The sequence below is a fragment of the Engraulis encrasicolus genome, chromosome 3, assembly GCF_034702125.1.
Source record: "Engraulis encrasicolus isolate BLACKSEA-1 chromosome 3, IST_EnEncr_1.0, whole genome shotgun sequence".
Taxonomy (NCBI): domain Eukaryota; kingdom Metazoa; phylum Chordata; class Actinopteri; order Clupeiformes; family Engraulidae; genus Engraulis; species Engraulis encrasicolus.
The window spans coordinates 48,945,819-48,972,607 of record NC_085859.1 but is presented as its reverse complement, the minus strand read 5'-3'; the positions used below and the strand labels follow the sequence as shown (position 1 = coordinate 48,972,607).

General features: G+C 41.4%; 2 protein-coding genes across 2 annotated transcripts; one reads left to right on the top strand and one right to left on the bottom strand.

Moving 5' to 3' along the window:
• Positions 1-1,559: 1,559 nt before the first annotated feature.
• Positions 1,560-20,108, top strand: gldc (glycine dehydrogenase (decarboxylating)). Its single transcript, XM_063195597.1, has 25 exons — positions 1,560-1,897; positions 2,120-2,198; positions 5,128-5,263; positions 5,583-5,747; positions 6,142-6,219; positions 6,518-6,665; positions 7,497-7,693; positions 8,143-8,239; positions 9,249-9,354; positions 9,633-9,772; positions 9,961-10,041; positions 10,493-10,590; positions 11,143-11,227; positions 11,365-11,406; positions 11,616-11,758; positions 13,182-13,257; positions 14,865-14,990; positions 15,686-15,835; positions 16,251-16,363; positions 16,840-16,981; positions 17,143-17,254; positions 17,644-17,739; positions 18,398-18,570; positions 18,910-18,990; positions 19,668-20,108. The coding sequence occupies exons 1-25, from the start codon at positions 1,631-1,633 to the stop codon at positions 19,803-19,805; spliced, it is 3,069 nt and encodes a 1,022-aa protein (XP_063051667.1). The 5' UTR covers positions 1,560-1,630; the 3' UTR covers positions 19,806-20,108.
• A 272-nt stretch (positions 20,109-20,380) lies between these two features.
• Positions 20,381-26,746, bottom strand: coq2 (coenzyme Q2 4-hydroxybenzoate polyprenyltransferase). Its single transcript, XM_063195598.1, has 8 exons — positions 26,618-26,746; positions 25,611-25,993; positions 23,829-23,995; positions 23,487-23,608; positions 22,523-22,608; positions 21,772-21,905; positions 21,062-21,250; positions 20,381-20,559 (listed from the first exon to the last, which is right to left on the bottom strand). Exons 2-8 carry the CDS (start codon positions 25,954-25,956, stop codon positions 20,419-20,421), a joined length of 1,185 nt encoding a protein of 394 aa, XP_063051668.1. The 5' UTR covers positions 25,957-25,993; positions 26,618-26,746; the 3' UTR covers positions 20,381-20,418.
• Between the last annotated feature and the right edge of the window lie 43 nt (positions 26,747-26,789).

Genomic DNA, 26,789 nt, shown 5'->3' with positions numbered 1-26,789 from the left:
AAACCTCCCTCCCGAAGCCTCACACAGTATTGGTAGCGCAGAGCAATTGGACTCGTCCTTTAGCGGTATCGTGCTGTGACTCCCATACCCGAACCGATGTGTTGACTATGAGGTGGCGAGTTCGAGACCCGAGGTGGACGGATTGTGCTGGAACACCTCAGTTACAATGGTGCCGTTGACCCGGGATGGGAGTGAGGTTTAGGGGGGTGAGTGTAACAGAGGCCAACTAGCAGTGTGGCATAGAACGTTAGTAAACCTCCCTCTCAAAACCTCATACGGCATCAGTACCTCGAGGTATCGCACTGGTTCTTAAGCTCTAGCGGTATAGTGCTGTGACTCCCATACCCAAACCGATGCGTAGACACGGAGGTGGTGAGTTCGAGACCCCGAGGGGGCACATTGTGCGGGAACACCTCAGTTACAGACACACACCTCTGAACCAAACTATACAACCCATCACCATGTATAGGGTACAGGCGTAAGCTTCCTTACACCTAATAGCTGGAAGGGGATTTGTGATGCAGTGTCAGTCGGTGGAGGTAATTTGGCTACACCCCTTGGGACATGGAGGAGCCTGTGTCCTGACAATAGTAGGCTACTACCCATACTGGGCTAATTTATAGGCCTAGGTTATGTAGAAACATTGACTATGGACTTGGGCAAAATATGAATATTGGCTAATGTTTTGCTTTTTAAATCTATTTCTCTTGTTGAATAAAATATTTCAATATCAGAGACCAAGCAAAGCAGTTTTTGTCACCAAATTAACACGAATTCATCCCAAATAGTATTCTAGGTTGTAGGCCCAATACTTCTAGCACCATAAAGTCACTATATTCCCTCAACATCAGCATAACCTTACATGGATTCAAATAAGCTATCTAACTTCACAACATTGCTGCGGTACTAGGGACCCGCTAGTAAAGGTCGGTGCTGCAAGGAGCCCCGCGTGAGATCTCTCGTGAGACAGATGCAGCAAGCGTTTATCTAATTCGGTACGTTTAGATCAGTGTTTCTCAACAGGGGTGCCGCGGAATCGTGGCAGATAAATAAATGATGTAATATAATACATATTTGTCTAAATTGACAAGTTAATGCTAGTCAGTGGAATGTTCCATCTGCCATTTACGCACAATGAAGTAAATATAGGTCGCCCCAGTCAGCTGTAACTTCGAACGTAGAGGTCGTGTAGGCGATGCCATGTTACAGCTTGTTGGTTTGGGGTGCTTTGAAATTTTTCATGAATTGAAAGGGTACCTCGCCTAAAAAAAGGTTGAGAAACACTGGTTTAGATAACTCTCCTGGATGCAGCACTCGGGACGCATGAGGACGAATTAAAATTAGATTTAGAATAGCTTGACTATCTCTGCCGTGTTGGAACAAAGCCTGCACTCTCTCACATCTCTGACAAACTGCACGTGAGAACTGTGAAGGCTAGACCCGCGTGGATAAAGACGGGCCGCGTCATAGTTCTGTAACTGATCGATTGGTTGACCATTGTGCAAGGAGGAGGCGTATAAAGTGCAGTCATTTAGAAGATTTCACTACTTGCCGAGGACGTGTGGCGAGGTGAACAAAGTTAACCCAACTCGTGTTCTAATAACGTTTTATTTAGATACATTATTTCGAGATGCAGTGCTGCGCGAGATCTTGGGGGTTTCTACGCTCTGGACCAGTGAATCGGCTCGTGCGCTCCAAAAATCGGCAACACTTTGAAAGACTGTTAACTCGCCATCAGCATGTTTGTGAACCTGTCTGCGGACTACGGACATCTGTAGCCGCTTTTCAGTCTAGGAAAATAGAGAGATTGTTACCAAGGCACGATGATTTTGCCGAAAGACACATAGGGCCAGGTGAAAAGGAAAAGAAGGAGATGCTCAGTTTTCTCGGGATAGAGGTAAGGCAACGTTTGCGTAATTGATATAGTTCTTCTAGGTTGTCTGCGCTGATTGTGATAACCAATTGGCGCTCCCTGAATATGTCACTTTATTCAAACGCTTTCTTTTAAACTATTTTTTAAGTAGGGTAGGCAACGATTTTCTCGTCAGCCATAGTGAAGTGGGCCACCCATGCCCACTCCTGCTAACTGTTCTTGTCTGTGTTTGTTTTGTTGCTTCAGTCCATAGAGGAGATGATCGAAAAGACTGTCCCAACGTCCATCCGTCTTCAGAAACCTATGAAAATGGATGATCCTATCTGTAAGTTAATGTGTCGTTTCTCCCCTGAAACAACTTGTTGATGCTCGAATTTTGCTAGAGTGGCACCTGCTATAGGATGCGGCCCCGTTATTCTGGACGTGTCCAAGATTAACGCGCAATCACCTGCACAAAGATTTCATTTTCATATTATATGCCTTCATGTGATTATATGTACTGTTCTGCCCCATTTAATGTGTTTTACGCACAAACATCGCCTGCGAGAATGATGGTGTATCAGTTGTGCTGATCTGCAGCTATTTGCACGATGTACGTTGTCCGTATAGGACTGCGCTGAGCAAGTTTCCTTTGAACATATTAGGAGTTGTTTTCGCCCAAGTCTCCCTGTGCAGCACCAATCTCTTTGCCGGGAACTGCACTTGCCAATGGGATGACTATGAGTGTAAAGTTCAGCCTTGAATTCCCTTCTCAGGGCCAGTTTAATCTGGTTAGGACATAGCCTCACGCCCCCAGCTTTAACAATGCAACTTTGCATAAGATATTGGAAGGTATTGTTCTTGTAAACAGAAAAGAGGTCGCGATGTTGCCCCCCCCATGCCAGGCTGTCTATCCTAATAAAAAGTGACCAGATTATATAATTTAGTTTGTGATGCAACGACTTAATAGGAATGGGACTTAAATTCGATTTTGTTCAATAAAAATCATTTTAGTTCAATATTTGGCGATGGTTTGAAAATTATGGATGTGATGGATGTATAGCCTAACGCACGCGCAACATTTCCCCCTTGTCAAAGGGGATGCTGACAACGTTTAACATAGAATGGTAAAGAACATCGAATCTGTTCAGTAGGCGAGTGTTTCACTATCAGCAGAGCACATTGTAGCAGCTTTTGTTTATTATTTGGATAAAGGTTAAGTGCAGGGCCGGTTATAAGCATAGGCCGGCTAGGCGGTCGCCTAGAGTGCAATGTGAAGAAGGAGCGCCGAAATTGCGCTCTCCGATGCGTAATTTTGCGATATGGAGGTTTTTTTTATGAAGTCGCAATCAACAAAGCCTGGCGAAAGCGCTCCTCACGGCAAAGCGCCCCTCAGCCAATAGTAATATCGCTTTCAACTGTCTCTGGGAAGTCTGTGAACCAATAAACAGACAGTCCTGAGAAAGGGGGCGGGACGAGTGACAGCTTGCGATCTATTTTTTAATTTGGAGACTCATTCGAGAGACAGAGGGCAAGCGCGAACAGCAATGCTGCTCTGCTGGGTGGAGAATTGTTATGTTCTCATTAAACCAGTCATTGCATGATGCAGGAGTTGCAGAGAGTGTTTTGGAAGTATGTGGTTTAATCAGCAACCGTTTGTGGTAATGTAAAGCCTAATAGTTATGAGGCTACTGTTTGGAATTAGAGGGAAAAAGAGCTTTGCTTTTGATCTGAGAAATCGCTAGTTAGCATGCTAACATTAGCCAAGTATGCCAAGCAATGAAATCCAGTAAAGTAGCTGTTAGTAGCCTACTCACTAACACCCACCTGACATCATAATACTTGCTTAGGTTGACAAGCAATGTAAAGTAAGACTGGTGCCATGTTTAAAACAAGTTTAGCTGCCATATCTCCTTCCATCCACTTGAATTAATTACCTGCTTGTTGTAAGCTTAAAAAAAAACATTATTTCCAGACCAGAATGACATATAGGCCTACATTAATCATGTAAGAGAACCATGCACAGCATGTTTTCATGTTGAGTGATGTAGTAGGCCTATTGCAGACAAGTGAGGCTATTTACTATATTTTGTATATTATGAAATTCAAAAGCGTGACAGCTTTTCTCCCTTTCTCTCACCCTGTCCCTCCGGTTCAAACACATAGATAGCCCCCTTCTCATTCTCCTACTCACAAATGCACCACTATTTCCAGTACAGAATTGAAATTGGTTTGGAATCATAGACAGCACAAATGTGTAGCTTATTAAAATTGTTATGCTGCCATGCTTTGTGATGCTGTAGGTAGTGTAGATAGGCTATCAATGCAGACCTCCTTGGTAGGCCTATTGTCTACACATGCATTTGACATGCAAATGTGCTGTACCACTCTCCTGGCATTTCAATTCCATTTTACAATTCAAACACATTGATAACCTCCCTCTCATCTGGGGTTGGGGGCACCACCACCATTACATCCAAGACACCACACAGTGAAGGTACTTTCATGCGACTCAATCTGATGTGTTGGTCGGCTGTCCAAAAGAACCAGAAATCCATTTGATGCAAAACAGTTATTGTTCTTGATGCTATTTAGTTAAGCTTACTACCGGTATTACTCCCGGGGGGGGGGGGGGGGTGGGGGGGGGGGGGGGGGGGGGGGGGTCAGAACTCAAACTCGCCTAGGGCACCAAATAAGCCAGAACCGGCCCTGGTTAAGTGAAAGAAGCAGTTTTATCATGGCCCGTCTATCTGTACTAGATAGCTTGTCTCCTCTGCTGTTCAGCAGCACTGACGCTCTGATGTAGTCATGCAGAAACTGAACCAAGCTGAGACAACAAAACCAGAGGCCATGCTGTATTTAGCTTGCTCATCCTGGTAGAGTGGACACCGGCTAATTTAACCGTAAATGTGTCTTTAAATGTGAAATGTATTCATTTACTCAGTTCCACCAGGACCAGGCCACCATGAAAGTAAAATCACAAAATGCATTATATCCTAGGCTATACATGGGAGATTACAATTATCGGAATACTCTATAACAAAGCAGAACAACATGCAGTTTTACAGCAAAGTAAAATATGAGACCAAAACTGTTGCCTGACCTGTGAAATCAAAGAATGTTGTTTTCTCTGGTTCTTTCCTTTTAAACCATGTATTTTAAAGGGTTGATGTATAATAAATCAATTCCATAGAGCACAAATTTGGGGGTGTCAGTAAGAGTGCTTGTGCATAATGTAGCCCTTGCTCACTTGCATTTTTTTAAAAACATCGTAGGTGAAAATGAAATCCTGGAATCTCTTCAGAAGATTGCATCCAAGAACAAGTTGTGGAGGTCCTACATCGGCATGGGCTATTACAACTGCACCGTTCCCCCAGTCATTCAGAGGAACCTGCTAGAAAATTCTGGATGGTCTGTAATAATGATTATTATAGTCACTTGTCTTTTCATGTTAGCAAATGATAAGTCTCCAAGTAGAAGACTCGTGTTCCTAAGTGGTGTATCTTAACATCCTTTCACAGCCTCACTCCACATGAGCTGCAGTAGATAAATATTGTAATGATGTGCACGTAATCAACAATAGTACAGGGCCTTTGACTTGGGAAAAAAGTGAAATCTCTGCAGATATTGTATTTGGAGTTGTTACATTTTTAAATCCATTGTGATTCTGTGATTTCAAATGGCAACAAATGACACAACTTCCATTTCTGTTTTTCGTTTGCCTTTAAAGGGTTACACAGTACACGCCCTACCAGCCAGAGGTGTCCCAGGGGCGACTGGAGAGCTTACTGAACTACCAGACCATGGTGTGTGATCTCACTGGATTATCCGTGGCCAACGCCTCCCTCTTGGACGAGGGCACTGCCGCAGCTGAAGCTATGCAGCTCTGTCACAGGTTAGAGGACACGCATGCATGCCTACTCACACACACACACACACACCCTCTCTTTCACTCTCTCTTCACTCTGTCTCCCATTATGAATTATAATCAAAGAATATGAAACTGTGCCCAGACCAAAACAATTCTGAACCTTGACCGGTAACTAAAAAAATGTTTTTGCACCTTTTTTTCTATAATAATTCATTGGAATATTAATAATTAATAAAATAAATAATTCAAGAAAACATTACTCAAAGTTGTGAAGACCATCTAATTGCCTTCAGTTTTTTTTTCCGGTCATGCCTGAATGTCAGCTTTACATGACGCATGTCACCAGAAAATAAAAGGACTCTTCACCTGTTGCCTATGATGTGCATCTTTTGATGCCCTTTGCTTCTTTGCCCACCAGACAGAACAAAAGGAGAAATTTCTACATCGACCCACGATGCCACCCACAGACGATCGCCGTTGTGCAGACCCGTGCAAAGTAAGTTAAGCTTTTTTTATCTTTAAGACTGCAAGTAGTTCAACAGAAGATATGTTGTAAATGTTGTATGCCTGTAAATGAAAACTGTTATGGCACTTAAAAGCCACCATCTTACTGATCATCTAATTAAGTTAGTCACCTGCAGTTGGTTATATGGAGTTGGTCTTGGTAAAACCACCTTGTATGATTTGCTCACTGTCACATTTGTTTTATTTTTACTTGTACAAGTAAAGCCCACTTGTAGGGTCTTTAAACTGGCATGTGTTTTCCCTAATGAATGTGAATGTGTGCTGTGCAGTTACATCGGAGTGAACACCATATTGAAGCTGCCTCATGAGATGGACTTCAGTGGGAAGGATGTGAGCGGCGTCCTCTTCCAGTACCCGGACACCGAGGGCCGCGTGGAAGACTTCACTGCACTTGTGGATCGAGCTCACAAAGGCGGGGTAAGGTTTTTTAACATTTAATGAAAGACCAAAAGGAAGAAAGGAGTAGCACACAGAGCTGAATGCAAAATCAAAACTGTATTAAACAAAGCCGAAGAAAGTAAATAAAACCGACAGACAAGGAACAAACGTTTCGGGTCTAGCCCATCATCAGTGTTCCCAGTTTTTGCTGAACTTTAAAAAAAACTGGGAACATTGATGATGGACTAGACCTGAAACGTTTGTCCCTTGTCTGTCGGTTTTCTTTACTTTATTCAGCTTTGTTTAATACAGTTTTGCATTCAGCTGTTGTGTGTGAATCCTTTCTTCTTTTTCGCCATACTGTTATTGGAATTACGCACTGAGCGAAACGCTCAGAAAAAGACATTGGCGCGAACAGTAGAAACGGCACACTCTCGAACACGGATGTATCCAATAAAAAAACACCTAACATCTAAAAACAACATCATGTTGTTCCTTATCTTTATGATTGTGGGATCAAACATAGGTTGGGTTTATTACCTTACTAGCTTGGCAAGCACTATTGGCAGGTGAGCCCTGTTTTATAGAACTCATCACTTGTTTTCTCTAGCCCAAGAGGCATGACAATAAAAATCTGTCTGGTCAAATTGGTAGAGCAGTAGATGGATTGAGATAAGGGATGGAGAGATATTTCTTTTGGCTAGCTGTTAAACAAAAACAAAACAACTTTCAGATGAAGTTTCACACAACTGACCTTTTGACAATGTGGCATGATGCTTTTGACAGGAACGTTTTAATCAGGAGTTTGTTTCTCTCTTTTGAAGTTCTATGATTCATCTGTGTAATCTTTTTTTCGTACTCTGTTTGAAGGCACTGGCCTGTTGTGCCACAGACCTGTTGGCCCTCTGTGTTCTCCGGCCCCCAGGGGAGTTTGGGGTGGACGTGGCGCTGGGCAGTTCTCAGCGGTTTGGAGTCCCCCTCTGCTATGGTGGACCTCATGCCGCCTTCTTCTCTGTCAAGGAGAGCCTGGTGCGCATGATGCCGGGCAGAATGGTGGGCGTGACCAGGTAGGAACAACGTCCAAGAGCCCAGTGAACAAAACAAAACTTCTACCTGCTCTCCAGTCCTTCCTACTACACAAAGAGACAAAATAAGTGACTTACTTTTCGGTTGTTAAGTCATAATTAATAAATTACTGGATAGGGTTGGATTGGGTATTGACACAGGGGCGATTTGAACCTGGGTCCCCACGAGTAACTTGCCCATTCAGGCCCATAAACGCAGTGCGCCACAGCCTGTTAAGTCAATATTATTTGGTATTTTGTTAGCAATAACCTTTCATTGTGGTGACAAGTTTCGAGAAAGTGTTTTACTATCAAGATTTCTCATGCCTGTTTTTACCTTGACTCAATGTGATACATTGTACACTTGCATAATAACTTGAAAGTTTTGGGATTAATAGATCTTAAATAATTCAAGTGATTATTGATTACCAATGGTTTACTGCTATTTTCAGAGATGCTGCTGGTAAAGAAGTGTATCGTCTAGCCCTGCAGACCAGAGAACAGCACATTCGCAGAGACAAAGCTACGAGTAACATCTGCACTGCTCAGGTGGGTTATCTGTCATTTACAGTGGTCAAAAGTGTTTTTTGGGTCTAAAAGGCCATGTCACACTTTTGTTCCAACCATTGACAAAACTATGATTGTAAAAAGGACAGTTCTTCAGTTTGAGTTCAGTCTTCACTCTACTGTATTTGGAAAACCAATTGGCTCTATGGTAGTCAATGTGGCAGTACTGTAAAGCTAGATTTATGCTTCGGACGCATAGCCTCTGCGTCCATCCGTCCTGTGTGTGTGCGCGACACCGCCCCTCGCACAGAGGCTCTACGCCTGTCGTCGAGCGCCTCGAAAAAATCCTGACTATCCGTTGGACTGATGCGGAGGACGCAGACAAAAAGGCCCTGTGATTGGACGTCTCGCTACTTCCTTGTTCTTGTGGCAGGGCAATGCCGGTAGTTTGCGAGAGCAAATCTGTATTCTGTTAAAAAACTATACTAATGCCTTGTGTGTAAATGTGTGTAAATACACGAAGCTACAAGCTAAGTAACAAACAATGCATCAGTTGAACACTCGTGGTACAATGCCTGCAGTTTTACTACCGTGTTCCTCCACCGTATGTAAACACACATCGGCAGAGTCAACTGTTTACATGCTTGCATTTTCTGCACGTGAAAACAGACTGCGTATGTCAAGGAATGATACCAGTACTTTGCCTTTGTAGTTTGTGTGAAAATAATTAGCTAACCGGGCTGAAAAGCAACATGCTTAATAATGACTGCAGTGCTTGCAATATAGTGAAGGAAATCGCGCTGTTTCAAATGTGGCTCGCAGATGCATGAAGGCAAAGTTGGTTTGTGGCCACTCCCAAGCGACTTTTGACGCGCGCAGTTGCTGAAGTCTAATCTGTCCTTAAGTCTGTAACAATCACTCCATATACCCATATTGTTGACCTTTTACTTTGTTTTTTTGTGATTTCAGTTTCAGATTTTTCTTTAATTATTCTGTAGTGTTTTTATCTCAAACATAATTTCATGATTCTTTTATCTTTTAATCCTCTCAGGCTCTCCTGGCAAACATGGCTGCCATGTTTGCTTTGTACCACGGACCTCAAGGCCTGAGGCATATTGCTGAGAGGACCCACAACGCCGCATTGATCTTGTCTGAAGGTGTGCTAGCAGTTAACATCATTATACCACTTAATGAATCGTTTGATTTGATTTTCATGATTGTTTATTGACTGACTCTCTCGCACTCACAATATCGAACATTCCATTCCATGGTACGATTAATCTAATTTTGAATTGTGTAACATTTGAGATGAACTCTGCTACGGTTGAATCTTGAGAATAGACTTTGAAACTTCAGAAGTATACCCTTAAAATGTCAACAATAATTGCAGGTTTATTAGTGTGTTGTAATTTTAACATGCAATGTCTATTTTAAGGGCTGAAACGTGCAGGCCACAAGCTGCAGCATGAGATGTTCTTCGACACCTTGAAGGTCCATTGTAGCGTGGCTGCCAAAGACATCATGGAGAGAGCTGTTCAACGGCAGATCAATCTACGAGTTTACAGTGACGACGTGGTGAGGCTTGCATTTTAGACCTTTTTACACCATTTTATGCCTTCCGAAAGTACATCTTACAACTTGAAAGCAATGGTTCGTAAAGCACAGTATTCCATGTGGTATGTGCATGATTTGATTCTATGCAGCATACTGATTTCAGCGACTTGAATTTTCACTTATCAAGGGTATATTTCTGTACTCATCAGCTTGGCGTTTCCCTGGACGAGACCGTGACTGAGCGGGATCTGGATGACCTTCTTTGGGTGTTCGGCTGTGAATCCTCAGCTGTAAGTTCAAGTGCAAGTGTAATTGCAAATTTACTGTGGACCAGCTGGGCCCAATCTCAATTCACCCCTTGGCCCTACCCCTTACCCCTCCTCCTCCGTTTTGTGTAGGGGTAGGGGTATCCCAATAGTTGTTAAGGCAGAGGGGTAGGGGTAAGGGGGAGGGCTTGGTAGCCCTCAAAAAGGAGGAGTTGGGACGGGCAGACTCCTTTGTAGGGGTAAGGGGTAGGGGTAGGGGTAGGGGTAGAAAAATACAAATGGGATTGGGCCAAAGAAGTGATTGCAAACCTAGATTCAGAGGCTGCGTTTTGATGTCAGTTCTGTATTCCAACTCGCCAATTGTATGAACTAGTCAGTAGATACTACTGTATGTACAGGTTTGTATGTTTAATCAAGTAAAATTCTGATTATTTTTGTCTGGAAGGAAGTATAAATCTATACTGTTTAAAACCAGGAACTGATTGCTGAGAAGATGAGCGGACTGAATAAGGGCCTACTGGGGAGTCCTTACAAGAGGACCAGCAAGTACCTCAACCATCCCATTTTTAACAGGTTGGTATCAGTCTAGAGTAGTAGTGAATGCCACAGATTTTTTTTGGGTCACTTGTCTCTGCGTGAAAATAGTATTTATGATTAGTGCACTTGTACATCCATGCATGATCTAACATTAATGGGAGCATTGAAAACGCAATATATAGAAGATAACACAAAGGAAATGCCCTTAAAGTTAGGAGTATTTAACTGGTCACAGTTTCTGGTTGCATTTCTATCCATCAAGATTAGAATTTAGAAAATGAGCATCATGTATTATGAATAGGCTGACTTACAACAAATTCGCTTAAACATTTTACACAAGTGTACCACTACGTAAATCCATTTTGTTCATTAATATTGTGTCTTATCATTTGGGGTGACAGTTTACAGTTGTATCAGGTGTACATGACCAAGGATATGGGCTGGCTGCCTGTGCACCCTGCTGCTTTTGCTCGTTTTTTTGACTTCTCGATGTACCTGTACAGTACAAGAAGCCAACGACAAGAAAATGCAATTTGGTGTAGTAGACACAAACTGAAAAGCTAATGACTTCTTTGTTTTAATCCACAGTCACCACTCTGAAACAAACATTGTGAGATATATGAAACGTCTGGAGAACAAAGACCTTTCTCTTGTCCACAGCATGATTCCACTGGTGAGTATGTACTTAAATATAGATTTATGTGCCCTATGCATTTATTTTATGCTGCTTTTATGATCGTTAAGGGGCACTTTTAACCATACACTAAGGGTTAATTGCCTTAAGCTTTACATTTATATTTTTTCAAAAAGGGTTCCTGTACGATGAAACTCAATAGCTCTGCAGAGCTCATGGTGAGTGTTTCCCCCCTTTTCTTCAGATTATGATTCCAATGTTTATTATTTCGTTTGTTATTACCTATGGACATGAACAGAACTGTTTCTTTAGTTATTAGACTAGAATGCATCACAAATCCTCTATTGCCATTGCTTCATACCTGGCTTATTGACTTGGATGAACATCCACATTCATACCTGGCTCATTAACTGACTTGTGTGAACAGCCAATCACGTGGAGAGAATTTGCCAATATCCACCCATTTGTACCGCTGGACCAAGCGCAGGGCTATCAGCAGCTCTTCCATCAGCTGGAGAAGGATCTCTGTGAAATCACCGGATATGACAAGATCTCCTTCCAACCCAACAGGTGAGGTTGTTTGTCAAGTTTGTTTATATTTAGTAGTTTTTTGTCAGAATGTATGCTACCCTCTCATGAACTTTTAGTACCAGCATTTAACATTTAAATAATCTGAAACATTTGAATCATTTGAATTATCATATCGTAAAAAATAGTCTCTAGGCTAATACATTAAGATCAAGGCTAGTGTAAAACAAGCGGGAGTGAGAGGGACCGCTGTGTCTGTGTGCGTTCACCAGAAGTTAAGTGAAACACTGTTGTAATTTTATTGAGCACTATGATTTTTTTTTATTGATTTCAAAATGACTTAGATTTGTTAAAGTCGATGCCCCCATCAGAAGTTATGCACACACTTAACCATCAAACTTGAACCAAGCCACTGTGAGTTGCTCTTCATTTTGAAATAGTCATGTTGTACATAATTAGTGAAACATTTCAGTGGGTGGGCCTGTTTAACGAGAACAGAATGAGCCTGAAGTAAGGTCCCTGTTGACATAATCTTTCGTCCCCACTACAATGTGCTCCTCTGTGCCTGTAGGCAACCTATTTTTGTAATAACCCAGCATTAATCATAAGAAGAGCAAATGGATGCCAAATACAATTGCATAACAGAACAACGTTGGTGGTTCTTGAGTAAACAGTATAGTATATTAGAGCATAATGTCATTTGCTCAACAGTAGATTAGTATTGCTTTAAATTTATCATCATGCTCTTACATGCTTCAGCTGTGAAAGGATGAAACATGGCCATTGTGTCCTATTGTGCATGTGCAGTGCAATACTTTTTACTGTTTTCTTAATTTTTATGGCCTTTGTGCACAAAACGGTGTACTAGGCCCATCAACATGCCCCACATCCCACCCCACTGGTAGTTGCAATGTTTTGTCGTAGTTACATGATGATATTGAGTAAAAAACAGTATAAAAGATTCAGACGGCACATTATAAACATGCTGCATACTGTACTGAAAACATAGAAAATGAAGACTACCAGAGAGGTTCCAAAAGATGGTGAACAGTGATTACATTGGCATTGTTGCTCTTAACTTCTGGGTTAGAGCCATATAACAAACCATCCAACTGATTCATGTAGTAATGACGACAACCATACTGAATTGGTTAAAGGTGGCATCTGTGCCTATGCATAGATCCCTGTCCATCACCCATTCAAACAGTGGCTCTGCAGGACACAGATTATTGATTGCTGTTAAGCAGAATTATTACACTACTTTCCTTCTGAGTGTGGCCTTTGCTCGTGATCTTTGTACTTTGCCTCAGAGAAGACGCTGAGTCGTGTGTGTGTGTGTGTGTGTGTGTGTGTGTGTGTGTGTGTGTGTGTGTGTGTGTGTGTGTGTGTGTGTGTGTGTGTGTGTGTGTGTGTGTGTGTGTGTGTGTGTGTGTGTGTGTGTGTGTGTGTGTGAACTGTTTTGCAGTGGTGCTCAGGGTGAATATGCTGGCCTTGCTGCAATCAAAGCCTATCTCAATTCCAAAGGGGAGCAGCACCGAACTGTAAGTTGTCCCCAAGTCACCGTATTTTTTCCTTCTTTTTCTACCTGCTTGAGAGTGAAAATAATAGTACAGGATATGCTTGAAGCACCCCAAACATAAATGACTGCCTTGAAATGTAAAAATAAACAGTATCTAAATAAATATCTACAAACAAATATTGTCACCGAAAAGCTGACATTCACAAGGCTTTTTGATTCATGAATGCAAGAAGTATAGTGAAGAAATCTGCCTCAAAAGTTAGTCAGAATGTAAAAATTATGATGAGGTAAAAAACTATGTAAATATAATTTTACCCGGTCAAAACATGCATATAAAGAAATATATATATAAGAAACATATCGAGCACAAGTCTGTGCTTATAACAGAATTCCTTTCTGCTGCTGAAGAAATACTTGCTACTCTCTTCCAAGATATCAGCATTTCTTTCCTATCAGAACTTAGTTTGGGTGTGTGAGGGAGTAGATAACTATGCTGCTGCAAATTCCTTCATGGCTGAAATGCCTACGAATATGACATCAAAGCCCACATTGTACATATTGAATTGGTCTCCTTGGGAACAATGTTGTCCACTAATTTGAAATGGTTTGTGATCCAAATTACATTAATTCCAATTACCAACACTTGGCAGGGCCTTAACTTGTGGCCTTAACTTTTAATGATTTCATCCTCTGGAAGGATAGTGCAAGAAAGTGCCTATTTGGGAAATGTATGTCAGATTTAAACCTTTGGGTTTGTAGCGTATGGTCTAATGGGGTCAGTGGTCGCTCAGTCAATGCAGAACAGAACACTACACGAGCAGTAACGTCTGCAAGTCACATCCCCAGCCTTTGACCCCATGGGCTGAGAGAGATTATGCACAACAGAAAGCTTGAATAAGTGGGTGTTGCCGACCGTCATCAATAGCCTTTGGCACCCTGTGAATTAATAACAGCAAGGGGGGTGTGACTGTGCAACTGCAAACCTGTTACCTGGTTAAAACAGCTGACTGGGACTTGTGCCCTATCTCTTCCTGCCCTAAAAATAGTGGAATGATCTACAGTAGGAGGCTACATGTCACTATGACCTCTCATTGTCTCATCCTATAGGTTGTTCGCTTATACAACAGAAGTGATGGATGAAAACCCCTTTCACCGGGAAAGTGGAAAAAAAAAAACAGATTAATTTTTCTCACTCTGAAGTCAAGTTGGATATTGTACAAGACTACTGTACATCAATGAAATTCTTGCTTTAGTCAAAGAATGAGTTCACTTGCAGCATGTTCATGACCTTCTGCCTAACTGATTTTCAACAATTTAGATTTCTGTAACAAAATATAAAATAACCTGCAAAACGGCACATAATACCACACTACGCATAAACAACCTTTATTACACAGAGGAAATCTGAAATGTTTCAGCAATAAAGGTTGTTGAGGCAGAATGCAGACTTTCCCCTCTTTTTCACTTAAAAATGAATTACGCGAAAACTATTCTGAAGTGAAATGATAATATTGGTTATGTAATAATTTTTGCCATTGTAAGTATTAAAAAACCTAACATTAGAATGTGACGTAGAATGTGACGTTTTTTCTGTGTGGTCGGATGATTTATTTTGTTTGCTCTTCCCAGGTGTGTCTGATCCCGAAGTCGGCCCATGGTACGAACCCCGCCAGTGCCCAGATGGCAGGCATGAAGGTGCAGGTGGTGGAGGTGGACAAAGAGGGAGGCATCGATATGGTACACCTCAGGGCTCTGGTAAGACCCAGTTACAAGTTCATCACTTAGGCCATGATCACACTGGACACGGGTTTTACAGTACAAGGCAGATTTGTTCTGTTGTTTGTTAGAGTGAGCGTATGTCAGCGAAAGGCGGATTGCGAATTTTCTGCCAGTCTGCCCTGCGCTGATTGGGTAGAAAACCGTTCAACTCAAGGCAGAATATCTGCTTCTTGTCACGGGTGGATTTCCAGATGTTCTATTACTTTCTTGGTCTATCAGATTAGAAGTCGAACTCTAGCTGGATGCCGATTGTAAGCAGAAATCCACGTCCAGTGTGACATTGTCACAGGTCACATTGTCATTGTCACAGTACACAATTCATACACATTGGCACAACTCGACACACAACGTACGATGCAATACACCACACAGAATACAAGGCGAAAATTAATTTATTGCTGAACATAATGATGGAGTTCTTGCTGGCAATGCTCTTCATAATTAGTTTAATGTGTCTACATGTAACAGTGCATTGGTTCCCCATAACATTAAATGACAAATGGTTGAAAATTGTGCTGCAAGAGTTACAAGGTATATGTTGTTATGAATGTTATTTCTGCTTTGTCAGTAGTGATTATATTTTCCTTCAATGTTTTCAAGCATTGTGTCGTGTGATGCTTAAATGAAAGGATTTTGAGTTATGGTGCTTGTGTATGATTTTTCGTTGGTAGGTGGATAAGCACAAGGCTAAGTTGGCTGCAATGATGGTCACGTACCCTTCAACGTATGGTGTGTTTGAAGAGAACATCGGCGAGGTCTGTGACCTCATCCACCAGAATGGCGGACAGGTGTATTTGGATGGCGCTAACATGAATGCTCAGGTAACTTAATGTGCCTAACTGTGTCTTTCTGTGTCTGTCTTTGGCTATACAACACTGACCTTTTTTTACTGTTTTCAAATGTGCTCTGTAAATTAAACCTACCAACTACCTTACTTTCATTTAATTAATGTACCAAGTAAGTATATTTATATAAACTTGCTTACAATGACTAATCAGATGGCCCTACCGTGGCACTAACGGTAGGGCACTCGTCTGCCATGCGGCCAACCCGGGTTCAATTCCAGCCCGGCCCCTTCCCCGTCTCCCTCTCACAAATCACTTCCTGTCTCTCCTCCACTATCTTGTCATGAAAAATAATAAAGGCTTGAAAAGCCCCCCAAAACAATGGCTCTTCACCTTCACAACTGTTTAAATGACTTGAACATTTCAAAAGCTGTCGTCTTGTGTCGTTTAGGTAGGCTTGTGCCGCCCAGGAGATTACGGCTCTGATGTGTCCCATCTGAACCTCCACAAGACCTTCTGCATCCCCCACGGAGGAGGAGGCCCGGGCATGGGGCCTATCGGAGTGTAAGTGGAGATGGTCCTCTACAGATTCATTGAGTTTGTGTGCAAAAACAGTACAAGCCCTGTCTAGGTGCATTCAGGCCGACGGAGTGGTAATGTTGACACAGGTGATGTTTAGGAAGTATTGCAGACTTCATCAAATGAAGTGGGATGTGGGACTTATCCTACTTGAATTAACCCACCTCCCACCTGAGATGGTAGTAGGTCAAGTGCCCCCACACTCGTGAGTAGAAGGTCCCACTGCGACAGGCGTTCCAGTGCACTTTTCGTAGTTGGAGTCCCATGTCCCACTAGTTTGGATTGGTTCTGGAATGCACCATAAGCCATTTTCTTAATTTGTTTGTGCAGCTGCCCTTGCCCATAGATTTATACACAGCTAGTGAAATGTCAATATCCTCAATGGTGTTTTAAGGACATTAAAGCATGTTATCAATATAAGTGTTACCTTGTGAGTTTTAACATTATTATAATTTCTACAGAAAGGAACACCTGGCACCATTCCTTCCCAGTCACCCAGTTGTGCCCATGCAAGCCGGCGATGCGCTGAGCTCTTTGGGGACCATTAGTGCTGCCCCCTGGGGGTCAAGTGCTATTCTGCCGATTTCGTGGGTTTACATCAAGGTAAAAATATGTACTTTGATCAACTTTTGTTGTTGTTAAATTCGTTTTCATCAACAACTAAATAACAGTACATAGTGAAATGAGTGAAGACCCAATTGCCCAACAGCTTGGCCTAATTTGCAGTTCATCTCTAATGGTCTGTGTGATTTTCCCCCATTCAGATGATGGGCGCCAGAGGTCTGGTGCATGCCACTGAGATTGCCATCCTCAATGCTAACTACATGGCCAAGAGAATGGAGAACCACTACAAAGTGCTCTTCAGAGGACTACAAGGTAAACCAGAAAGCTCTTCTGCCCGTTGTAGAATTTTACAATGAGTAGAGTTGAGCTGAATACTGTAGAGTTACTGATCCCAAATGTGCAGGAAACAATACACAGCCTGAAGCATCCCTCTTTGGTGATTTAAGATTTGATTTAAAAATGCAATTTTGAGTGTTCTTCGCAGTTAAGCTAATATAAAAGTAAGTGAAATGGTATGTGTGTGTTGTTTGACACTCTTGAGAAAATGCAAAGGACAGAACTACGTATGCTGCTTTACATGCTGTGATGTGTGTGCTGAAATGCTCTACCTTCTATAGATCTCGGATTAGTTGTAACCAGACTTGCATAATACATGTATTTCATGAAGTATGAAAACTAAACAATAACTTTCTTTACTCTAGGCTTCTGTGCCCATGAATTCATTTTGGATATCCGACCATTCAAAAAGACTGCAAACATTGAGGCTGTAGATGTTGCCAAGAGATTGCAAGATTACGGTAGGAACAAGCCTGAAGCGGATTGATTTTTTTTCTTTTGTTTTGTCTTGTTGTAATCTGCAAAACTAATAATGATGAGGCCACGCTCTTCAATCACGGAAACATTCAGTCCACTGTCTGTCCTTCACCAGTACTGTAACTTTCAGTACTCTGACTTTTGCCCTTTTTAACAGTGATAAGATACAAAACGTGCTGATACCGTGTTTTAACCTTATGGACTATGCCATGATTAGGGTAAAAGCACATTTTATCTCTAACTGGAATAGCTCACCGAGATCTACAGCCATTTAGCCCCCCTACGACCCACTATTAATAACATTATGAGGTCTTTAAGTTAACCACAGGAAATTACATGGCTAGGCTCGTCCACACACAATTCATGTTTTCAGGGCTCTAAATTAACACCAGCCAACTGACCAAATGCTGGTGAAATTTCAGTTTGGCTGGTAGAAAAGACCAACTTACTAGCCACTTTGACCCATTAATGAGTGTGTGTTTGGCTAGTGATATTAACATCTACTAGCCATTTTGGCTGGTGATGAAAACAGTTCATTTAGAGCCCTGCTGTAAGCCAGTCCTGTTTGATGCAGTCAAAAACACCAACACTGAATAACAATGCATGTCATCCATGGTCTTGTTGACGTCCGTCCGTGCGCAGGTTTCCATGCTCCCACCATGTCGTGGCCGGTGGCTGGCACGCTGATGATTGAGCCCACCGAGTCGGAGGACAAGGCAGAGCTAGACCGCTACTGTGATGCGCTGATCGCCATCCGGCAGGAGATCGCAGAAATCGAGGAGGGACGAATGGACTCCCGCGTAAACCCACTTAAGGTGAAATGGACAAGAACTCTCAGAATAACGACAATAGTGTTTACTTGCACATGTGCACTTTTCGTTCAAATCAAGAACTTATAAACTATGTGTTAACACACCTAATGACAACTTATCTGTAGTGCACTTTATTCACAATAGCTGACCAAAGTGCAATAATGTGGTCAAAGCTTCTCATTTTACTCAAATTTAAGCATACACTTTAAAATTGTTGGTTTCATTTGCTATTTTGCTCCCTTTTGATCAGTCTGTATTTCCTATGATTTGCTGTGTGGCAGCTGGAATCGTCATATTTATCAGGGGATTAAAATATTTCTGTTCTATGCCGTTTTATTCTAGATGGCTCCTCATTCTTTGGCCACCATTGTGTCTGGCACGTGGGACAGACCTTACTCCAGAGAGTTTGCTGCATTCCCCCTGGTAAGCCTATTATATTACATTACATTAATAAATACAGTATAAGCACTTACAATACAATGGGATTGTTACAATCCTTAACAATATTTAACAAGTGCCAATAGACAGGACAACCACTGCTAAAATATTGAGCAAATTAAAAAGTAATAGGCAAATTATGAACCACCATTTTTAATAATAATTACATTTTATTAATGTAGTGGTTCTAAAACTTTTTGGGGGCATTTTTTTGCCTTCAGTGCTTTTTAAAGGGGTGGAAAGGAGTGAGGAAGACTAGGTAGGATGGGGAAGCAAGACGTTCAGGGTCATACAAGTACTGGAAACTGTGCATATGGAGTGGATGCCTTGACTAATTGCTATCTGTGGTTCCCCAACGTTTAACTTGTCATGAATCCCCTGTGCAACACACAGGTTGACATGAAAAGTTTTCCATAATTATTGTTAACATTTAACATTGTCCATACAGCAGAGGCAATGGTCATATTAGGAATACAGTTGGAATGGCTAAGATTTCCCGTTGAGGGACTATTTCAACTCAATTTACAGAAGATAAACACTCAACATAAGATTCTTTTTTATTGATCCAAGTACATCCCTTTCTATAGGATCACTGAAATTGTGAAATCAATGTAATTTGACTGCCATGCATATGACCTGTTGATGAACCCATTGCTTTGCAGCCATTTGTGAGACCTGAAACGAAGTTCTGGCCCACGATTTCAAGGATTGATGACATCTACGGAGACCAACATTTGGTCTGCACCTGCCCACCAATGGACGTCTATGAATCTCCGTATGAGGAAAGGGCCGCGTCGTAGTCTCATTCCTCACACCACACCGTCAGTCACACAATCGAATATATTTTTATAAACTTTTTTTTTGGTAGAAATTTCATTTTCTACTTTTAGTAGAGAATTTCATAAAAAAGAATTTCCTCTGTGTGTATATTTATATGTATATGATTTGTTGACCCTTCTTCTTCAACTTAAAATATGTTTAATATACAATTAATGTGATCATGTGATCAAGACATTTTAGATGTATTAATCTCAAGTAACTGCCTGTCTTGAACTGCTGTAGAAATAAAAAAGAGAGAAAAACGGGTTACTTTTTTAACAGTATTTGCAATATTCAGTCACATTATTCATATTAAAAAATGGTACAAGAATAGTCTTGCCGATAACCTTCAGTGGTGTAAGCTAAGTGCAGTGCAATGTATAGTAGTAGTTATTACCGATAGGGCTATATGCATACCGATACTGGAAGTATAGACAGGCCAGGGGCTAGGTATCTTCTGTGTTCTATTTTATACCATTTTCATTCCTTCCTCTCCCAATTCTGTGAATTTTGAGAACTCAATCTTGGAGTTGATCTTAAAATTAAATAAAAAAAGAACAACACTGGCTCGTTTGTAGAATTGATATAAAATATTTAATTAGTAATAGGGTTATCCTCTTTTTTCTTCATTAGGTTGGAACTGACAATTCCAAAAAGCAGAATAAGTCCAAGATTTCTATTTGAGGCAAATTTTTTCCAGCAGTCTTCCGACTTGTTGATGTCCAATGTGGCGATCTGTGTGATGAAACAATATAAATAACACATCACTTACAAAACATACCAAAAAGGTCCCACATTATTTACATCTATGTAGCGTATAAAGCAATGACCCTCAAATTTCAAAAAATCTATAAACAAATGTATTTGTCAAAAAGGTGCAAAATCCCCAGACAACTGTATTTTGATGCTGGTGAATTGCAGATCCACAAATCGTATACTTCTGCCTCTTTTCCACTGCTGGTTTTCAGGTTGGCCTACAGCTCCACACAGCGCGCTTCGGCCACCAGTTTTTGCTTTTCGAATAGGCACGACACGGCTCAATCGTAAAGCAAAAAGTGGCAGCTGAGTCCCGCTGTGTTGAGCTGTAGGCCTACCAGAAAACCGGCAGTGGAAAAGAGGCAATAGAGAATAATCACACATCATTCACTCATATCTTTCATCATGACCTGCTTCTTCACTGTATATTTCCACTCTGTGATGGAGACAACGAAACCCTGACAGGATTACACTGACTCACCTGATTGGCTAGATGGACAGCCACGGCTGAGAGGCCAGTGTAATATGGGAGAGTCTGCTGAGCGTTAACGCCAGCGAGGGCCAGACCAGCCAACATGGCCACGGAGAAGCCAGACAGCCACGGCTTGGTCTGCTCTCCAAACCTCAGAGCTGTGGACTTCACCCCTATCCTCACATCATCCTCTTTATCCTGGGAATAGACAACAAGCACACAGTACATACTTCTCAGCAATGTAGATGTTTCAAGTAAACACAAGATGCCAGTACAACATCTACAACCATTTCATTTGAACACCTATCATTCTTCATCATTTAAGTCTTGTATTTTTGTGCACAGTAATTGTTAAAACGGAGTCCTCAGACTTCACGCCAACTGTGTAATGCATATACAGGCACTTAATATAAATACTTCATTTGAGGAAGTCGACATATGGGTGTCATGTACTGTAACAGTCATAAGAAAGACATGTCAGGAACATTAACATCACATTATTGATGTCACATTATTGATGACTCTTGTCATTAAGCTCGTGACATTCCGAAAACTGAATGATTATGTCAACAGTTATTAACATCAAAAAAGGTGCCATTAATGTTCCTAACATGGAACATGTCATGCTTATTACGGTGACATAAATACACCTTATATAGACCCTTTCAAATAAAGTGTTACCCTAGAATGAGAGGAGGGAGGAGCAAGATGAATATTACCTGATGAGCATAAATGGTGTCGTAGATGAGCGTCCACATTACGCCTGAGAAATAGAGAGGTAAACATACTGACCAATCACACGATCCCATCACTGCCGACCATCCCAGCAATGCTCCCCAGTTGAAAGTGAGACCTGAAACAAAACATAACACATAAAGAGGCCATGTGAGAGGTATACTCCACAAGAGCAATTATACAGTGGAGTTCATGATCTAATATGATGTGTTTATCAGTCCATAGCCCTATTGCCTGAGGAAGAGTGCTACTGGTGGAGAATAAGACAGAGAAAACTGGACGCAATATACAGTACATAACAGTAGACTGAAAATAAACTGGTCACTTAGCAAAATAGAACTGAATGGAGACATAAAAAATGAACTTGCATTTTGTCCATGTCCCATTCAGTTAATCTTAGCAGCCGATTTGCTGTTGCATATTGTTGTCTTTGCAAGATGTTGTCTAACCTACAGAATGCACTTGGTGACCTGTAACTACAGCTATATATTACTTTGGTGTGTGTGTGTGTGTGTGTTTGCTCACACTTACAGGAAACAATAAACCCCAAAACCTTAGTGGCTTGCATAGCAGCCTTCACAGTGTGTGTGTGTGTGTGTGTGTGTGTGTGTGTGTGTGTGTGTGTGTGTGTGAAGCACTTTGGGTCAACTGTGGTTGTAATTGTTGTTTGTAAGATTGCACTTCTTTAAATTAGCAATGCATATTGTAAATGTCTTAATTATTTTATTTTCTTACCGAGCATCAGCTGTGGCCAGTATGTAATTCTCTTCATGGTGGGGTATGTGACAACTAAAGCCAGTGAAGCAGCTCCAAGAAATATACTGTGCATATGAGGCAAAAACAACACATTTTTTGCATTAATCAATAAGTCTAAAATGCTGTCAGTAACACTATACATGAGCACTGGAACACTCAAAACAAGTACTGTGGTAGTATGTGCCAAATTGTGTCAGAAAGTGGTAAACCTGCTACCAGGATCATTTCAGTATGAAAATGAGGGCTACCGCACTTCTATTAGCAGAGGTATGGTCACATGCATAGGTGTGCACAGATAGGGACGAGGTGGTATTAAAGCATTTGCCCCTTTGCCCGACTGCCCTTTTTGAAAATCCTTTTGTTTTTAAAGTTTTTTTTTCCCCCACAATGTATGGTAGAGATGTCCCGATCCAGGTTTTTGCACTTCCGATCCGATACAGATATTTTATTTCACTTCCGATCCGATTCCGATACCGGCCGATACCGATACCGGCCTATCGGAGTATTTAAGTTGAAAGTTATTTAGCCTACTTACTTAGTTGTCACAGTCATGTTGAAAAGGGTTTTTACTCTTAGTAACAACTAGCCAACTGAATTAGGTGAATTTGAGTAATACACAATGGTTTTTAATGAGAAACTGACCTGTTTTTTTCAGATATTAATAAACACAAAACAGGAAAATGGATCGGATTTTTCCGTGCATGCCGATCCGATACCGATCCGCATTTTTTGCCAATATCGGCAGCCGATCCGATCCATCCGATCCTATACGACAACCATAATGTATGGTGGTCCATTTTGACATGATCATCTACAAATGTTTGATGATCAAAAGCATGTGACAATAATGCCTCAATAGCCCCTTCGTCCCCTCTTGGGCACCTGCCCCCTTTAAGTGTCTGTGCACAACACTGGCCCCATGCTGTTACAGTATGTGCCTCACCTGTAGTAGTTGAGGCAGAGCAGGACACAGAGGGCCAGACTGAGCTGGCCACCCAGAAACACCAGAGCCTGGAACCTGGAGATCTCACCCGACGCTATGGGCCGGGTCGCCGTTCTCACAACCTACACAACACACAGTAGTCAACCGAGTAATTACCGGTAATTAATATACGTATATACTATATGTTTGCATTTATTGAAAATGTTTAGTTTATTGCATACTATTTTGTGGACCTGTAGGCTGGTCAGCCCCTTTTAACATGGCAGGAGCCACATTTTAAGGTGTGATGCAAAGTCATTAAGAATGAGACTATATGGGAAGAGATATTGTACTGATGCTTACTTTTTTGTCAAAGTCTTTATCCCACATGTCATTGATGGTGCAGCCGGCCCCTCTCATCAGCAATGAGCCCGTTCCAAACAGTGCTAGCATGCTGAGGTCTGGTAGACACCCAGGGGCAGCAGCTAACGCTATACTCCACGTGCAGGGCAGGAAGAGTAACCACGTTCCTGGAGGACATGAGGAAGAAAAGCAATCAGATATGGCGACATCATGGCCAACTGGTCAACGCTAGATGCCTGTGATCAGAGCCGTATATAGAGATGTACGGCTCTGCCTGTGATGTGTGTGTGGCGCCACCCTCAGGCGACCAAAAAACACTGGACAAAAACAGTCAGACAGACATGATCAGTTTGCAGTTGCAGTTTGAGATGGAGGAGGGATTGGGTTGCTGGGAGGGATGCACAGTACTAAGTGACCCATTCCACATGCCAGCTGTTGCAGGTTCGAGTCCGGCCTGTGATATCCCAGTCCCAACCCATCTCTCTTCCACTCATTTCCTATCATAATATAGGCAAAATATATATTTAAGAAATAAGAAATAATGCCACCTGGCTCCAAAATGGTGAAGGCTGTGACGTTCGACACATACAGTAGATAGATATCATCTATTAGACGACACATGTTTTGGGTGGAAAAAAAACAATTACACTAACATACAATAGTGGTGTCAGCTGTGGTTGCACAATTGTTTGCAAATCTGCATCAATGTGGCATTTTAAATCTTTTTCTTCCTTTCTTTTTTCGTATTACAGCAGAACCCCTGTTGCACCTGCTTATATACAAATGGGTGGTTGACGTGACGCCTTGTTTTTTCGTAACATTGGTTAAAAAACTATAAAACTGTTATTTTTCCTTTAAAAAACAAATGTCAATGAAAGAAGATGTGGAACATTATGTTTCATATTAGTCTTAGATGAGATTGTTAAGATTTATGTAAAGGTTTATATGTCAAATATCCTGCGGTGTGACTGTAACATTAATGAAACCTGGATTATAATATATATAAAATAACTAACAACATTTTGAATAATGTATGAAGCATTTGGCATCATTGCATAAATATTAACTTATATTAAGATATGTGAATGTGAAAAAAAACTCAAGACAGTAATATTAACTACAAGTTCAATTTCGTAACACAAATTGCGTCCTGTGGGGTGACATGTATGTCAATGTTTGTGAACGGGCAGCTGCAAGGCCAACTACAAGGGTCTTAATGACTGGCTCCTAACCAGTCAGTACCTCAGTTATTGGAGAGTGCTGTGGAAGTTTAAGGTGACTATTAACCTCTTAATATGTCTTCATATTGCAATGTTTCTGTCACGCAATGCTTAGGTTCATTTTATGGTGTCCTGTGGTGTGATTGCTCTTATTAGTCTTATAGAAGGAAAAAAACTTTTTTTAATAAATGAAAACACATATTAAGATTAAACACAATATCATTATCAAGTTAGCATGAGCTCAGATGTCAGTCATGTATACAAAAGGATTAAAATGGCCATAATGCAGTGAATTTCCTGTGGTGTGACTTCATTTTCCTGTGGTGTGACATGCCTATGCAATGTGTTGACACATTTTCCCAAAAAATGGCAAACATAAGGCGAAATTCCATGGACCACTAAGTACTTTATTTTTTTCCAATTTTTTTTCCATCATTTTTTTCAGGAATTGGAAAAACTTTCTTTTTTTGCGTTACGCCCTTAAACGTCAACCACCCAAATAAGTATGTGTTGAGTAAGATACTGTTCTAATTTCTCATATCTCTAGTCTTCTGACACTCACCAATGGGTTTGTCTAGTCGCATGAGGCGAAGGTATGGTTGCACAGATGCAGGAGCAGAGTTGACCACAGATGCCCCTGACAGAGGCCTGCTAAGCAGACTTGCAGCGGGAACAGCAGAGGTAGCCCTACTCAGCAGAGCTCTCCCATTAACTCGCCCATCTGTTCCACACAGAGATCGAGTCCCCACAATGTGACTTTGGAAGTCATAGTCTTTTCTATATGCTACATGGAAAAAAGGAACTATCAGTTGTGCTCCCTTGCTTGTGTGACTTGATGTCGGGAGTGCGTAGGAGGTCCTCACGGGGATCTTCCACCTGCAGTGTGTCAGCACTCTCAGGGTGGCCATCCTTATGGTCGGCGATTTTTAAATAGTTTCTTCAAATCTGCAAATGCAAGAGAGTATTGGTTAGAGTTTGTCAGATGCAAAGCATCCATTCATTATTTATCTCAAATTCAAATTGCATTTACTGAAAGTAGTAAAACTTGCCCTGTTAATAAAACAGGTTTGTGGTGACATCAGTGAAATCTAAAATGTCATTGATTTTGTCCATACTCAATGTCTTCCTCGTGGTTTTTCTTTCCAGGTTTTATGTCACATAGCAATGCAGAAAAGCGCATTGATTACCATTTTAGTTTATGATTATTAGGCTAATCAAGGTAAATGACATTACATTGCAATGAGAAAGAGGCTTGGCGAGAGCGGAACAAAAAAAAAAAAAAAGTCAGACAATAAACAACACTGTCTCACACTACAGGATTACTCAGAATATCTCGATCCAAACTGTTGTCTGCAATGGTGTGGTAATCAGCGAAATTACGGCAAGGGTAAATTGAGAAGAGATGTCAACAACCTAGAAGCTGTATTGGAGTGTCAAACTGTCAAAGTGCTAACACACAGGCTCCTACCACATGCAAAGTCCAGAACCAGAGAGAGACCACTGCAGAATAAAAGGTTCTCTCTGCGCCACTGGTTCTTTTCACACACTGTCAAGAGCAAGAAATCTTACCATGTATTTAGATTGGACAGGACTCGCAAACTGCCCATGATCTTGATAAAATATACAGTAAAACATGAGCGAAATAACACAGCAGCCGCTTCGGTAAAGCGTGATTTACACTTCCTTATTTTGAATGTCAAGACTACTGACGTAGGCTACACTGCCATTGATGTGGAGCATT

Bases quoted from the DNA above. Each gene is read 5' to 3' on its own strand.
- gldc (XM_063195597.1), top strand. From the start codon at position 1,631: ATGCAGTGCTGCGCGAGATCTTGGGGGTTTCTACGCTCTGGACCAGTG. The intron at 5,264-5,582 runs GTCTGTAATAAT...TTGCCTTTAAAG, and splicing joins CTGCTAGAAAATTCTGGATG to GGTTACACAGTACACGCCCT. The intron at 18,991-19,667 runs GTAAGCCTATTA...ATTGCTTTGCAG, and splicing joins AGTTTGCTGCATTCCCCCTG to CCATTTGTGAGACCTGAAAC.
- coq2 (XM_063195598.1), bottom strand. From the start codon at position 25,956: ATGGCCACCCTGAGAGTGCTGACACACTGCAGGTGGAAGATCCCCGTG. The intron at 21,906-22,522 runs GTAAGAAAATAA...GTTTTGTTTCAG, and splicing joins CTGGCCACAGCTGATGCTCG to GTCTCACTTTCAACTGGGGA. The intron at 20,560-21,061 runs GTGAGTCAGTGT...TTCATCACACAG, and splicing joins CTGTCCATCTAGCCAATCAG to ATCGCCACATTGGACATCAA.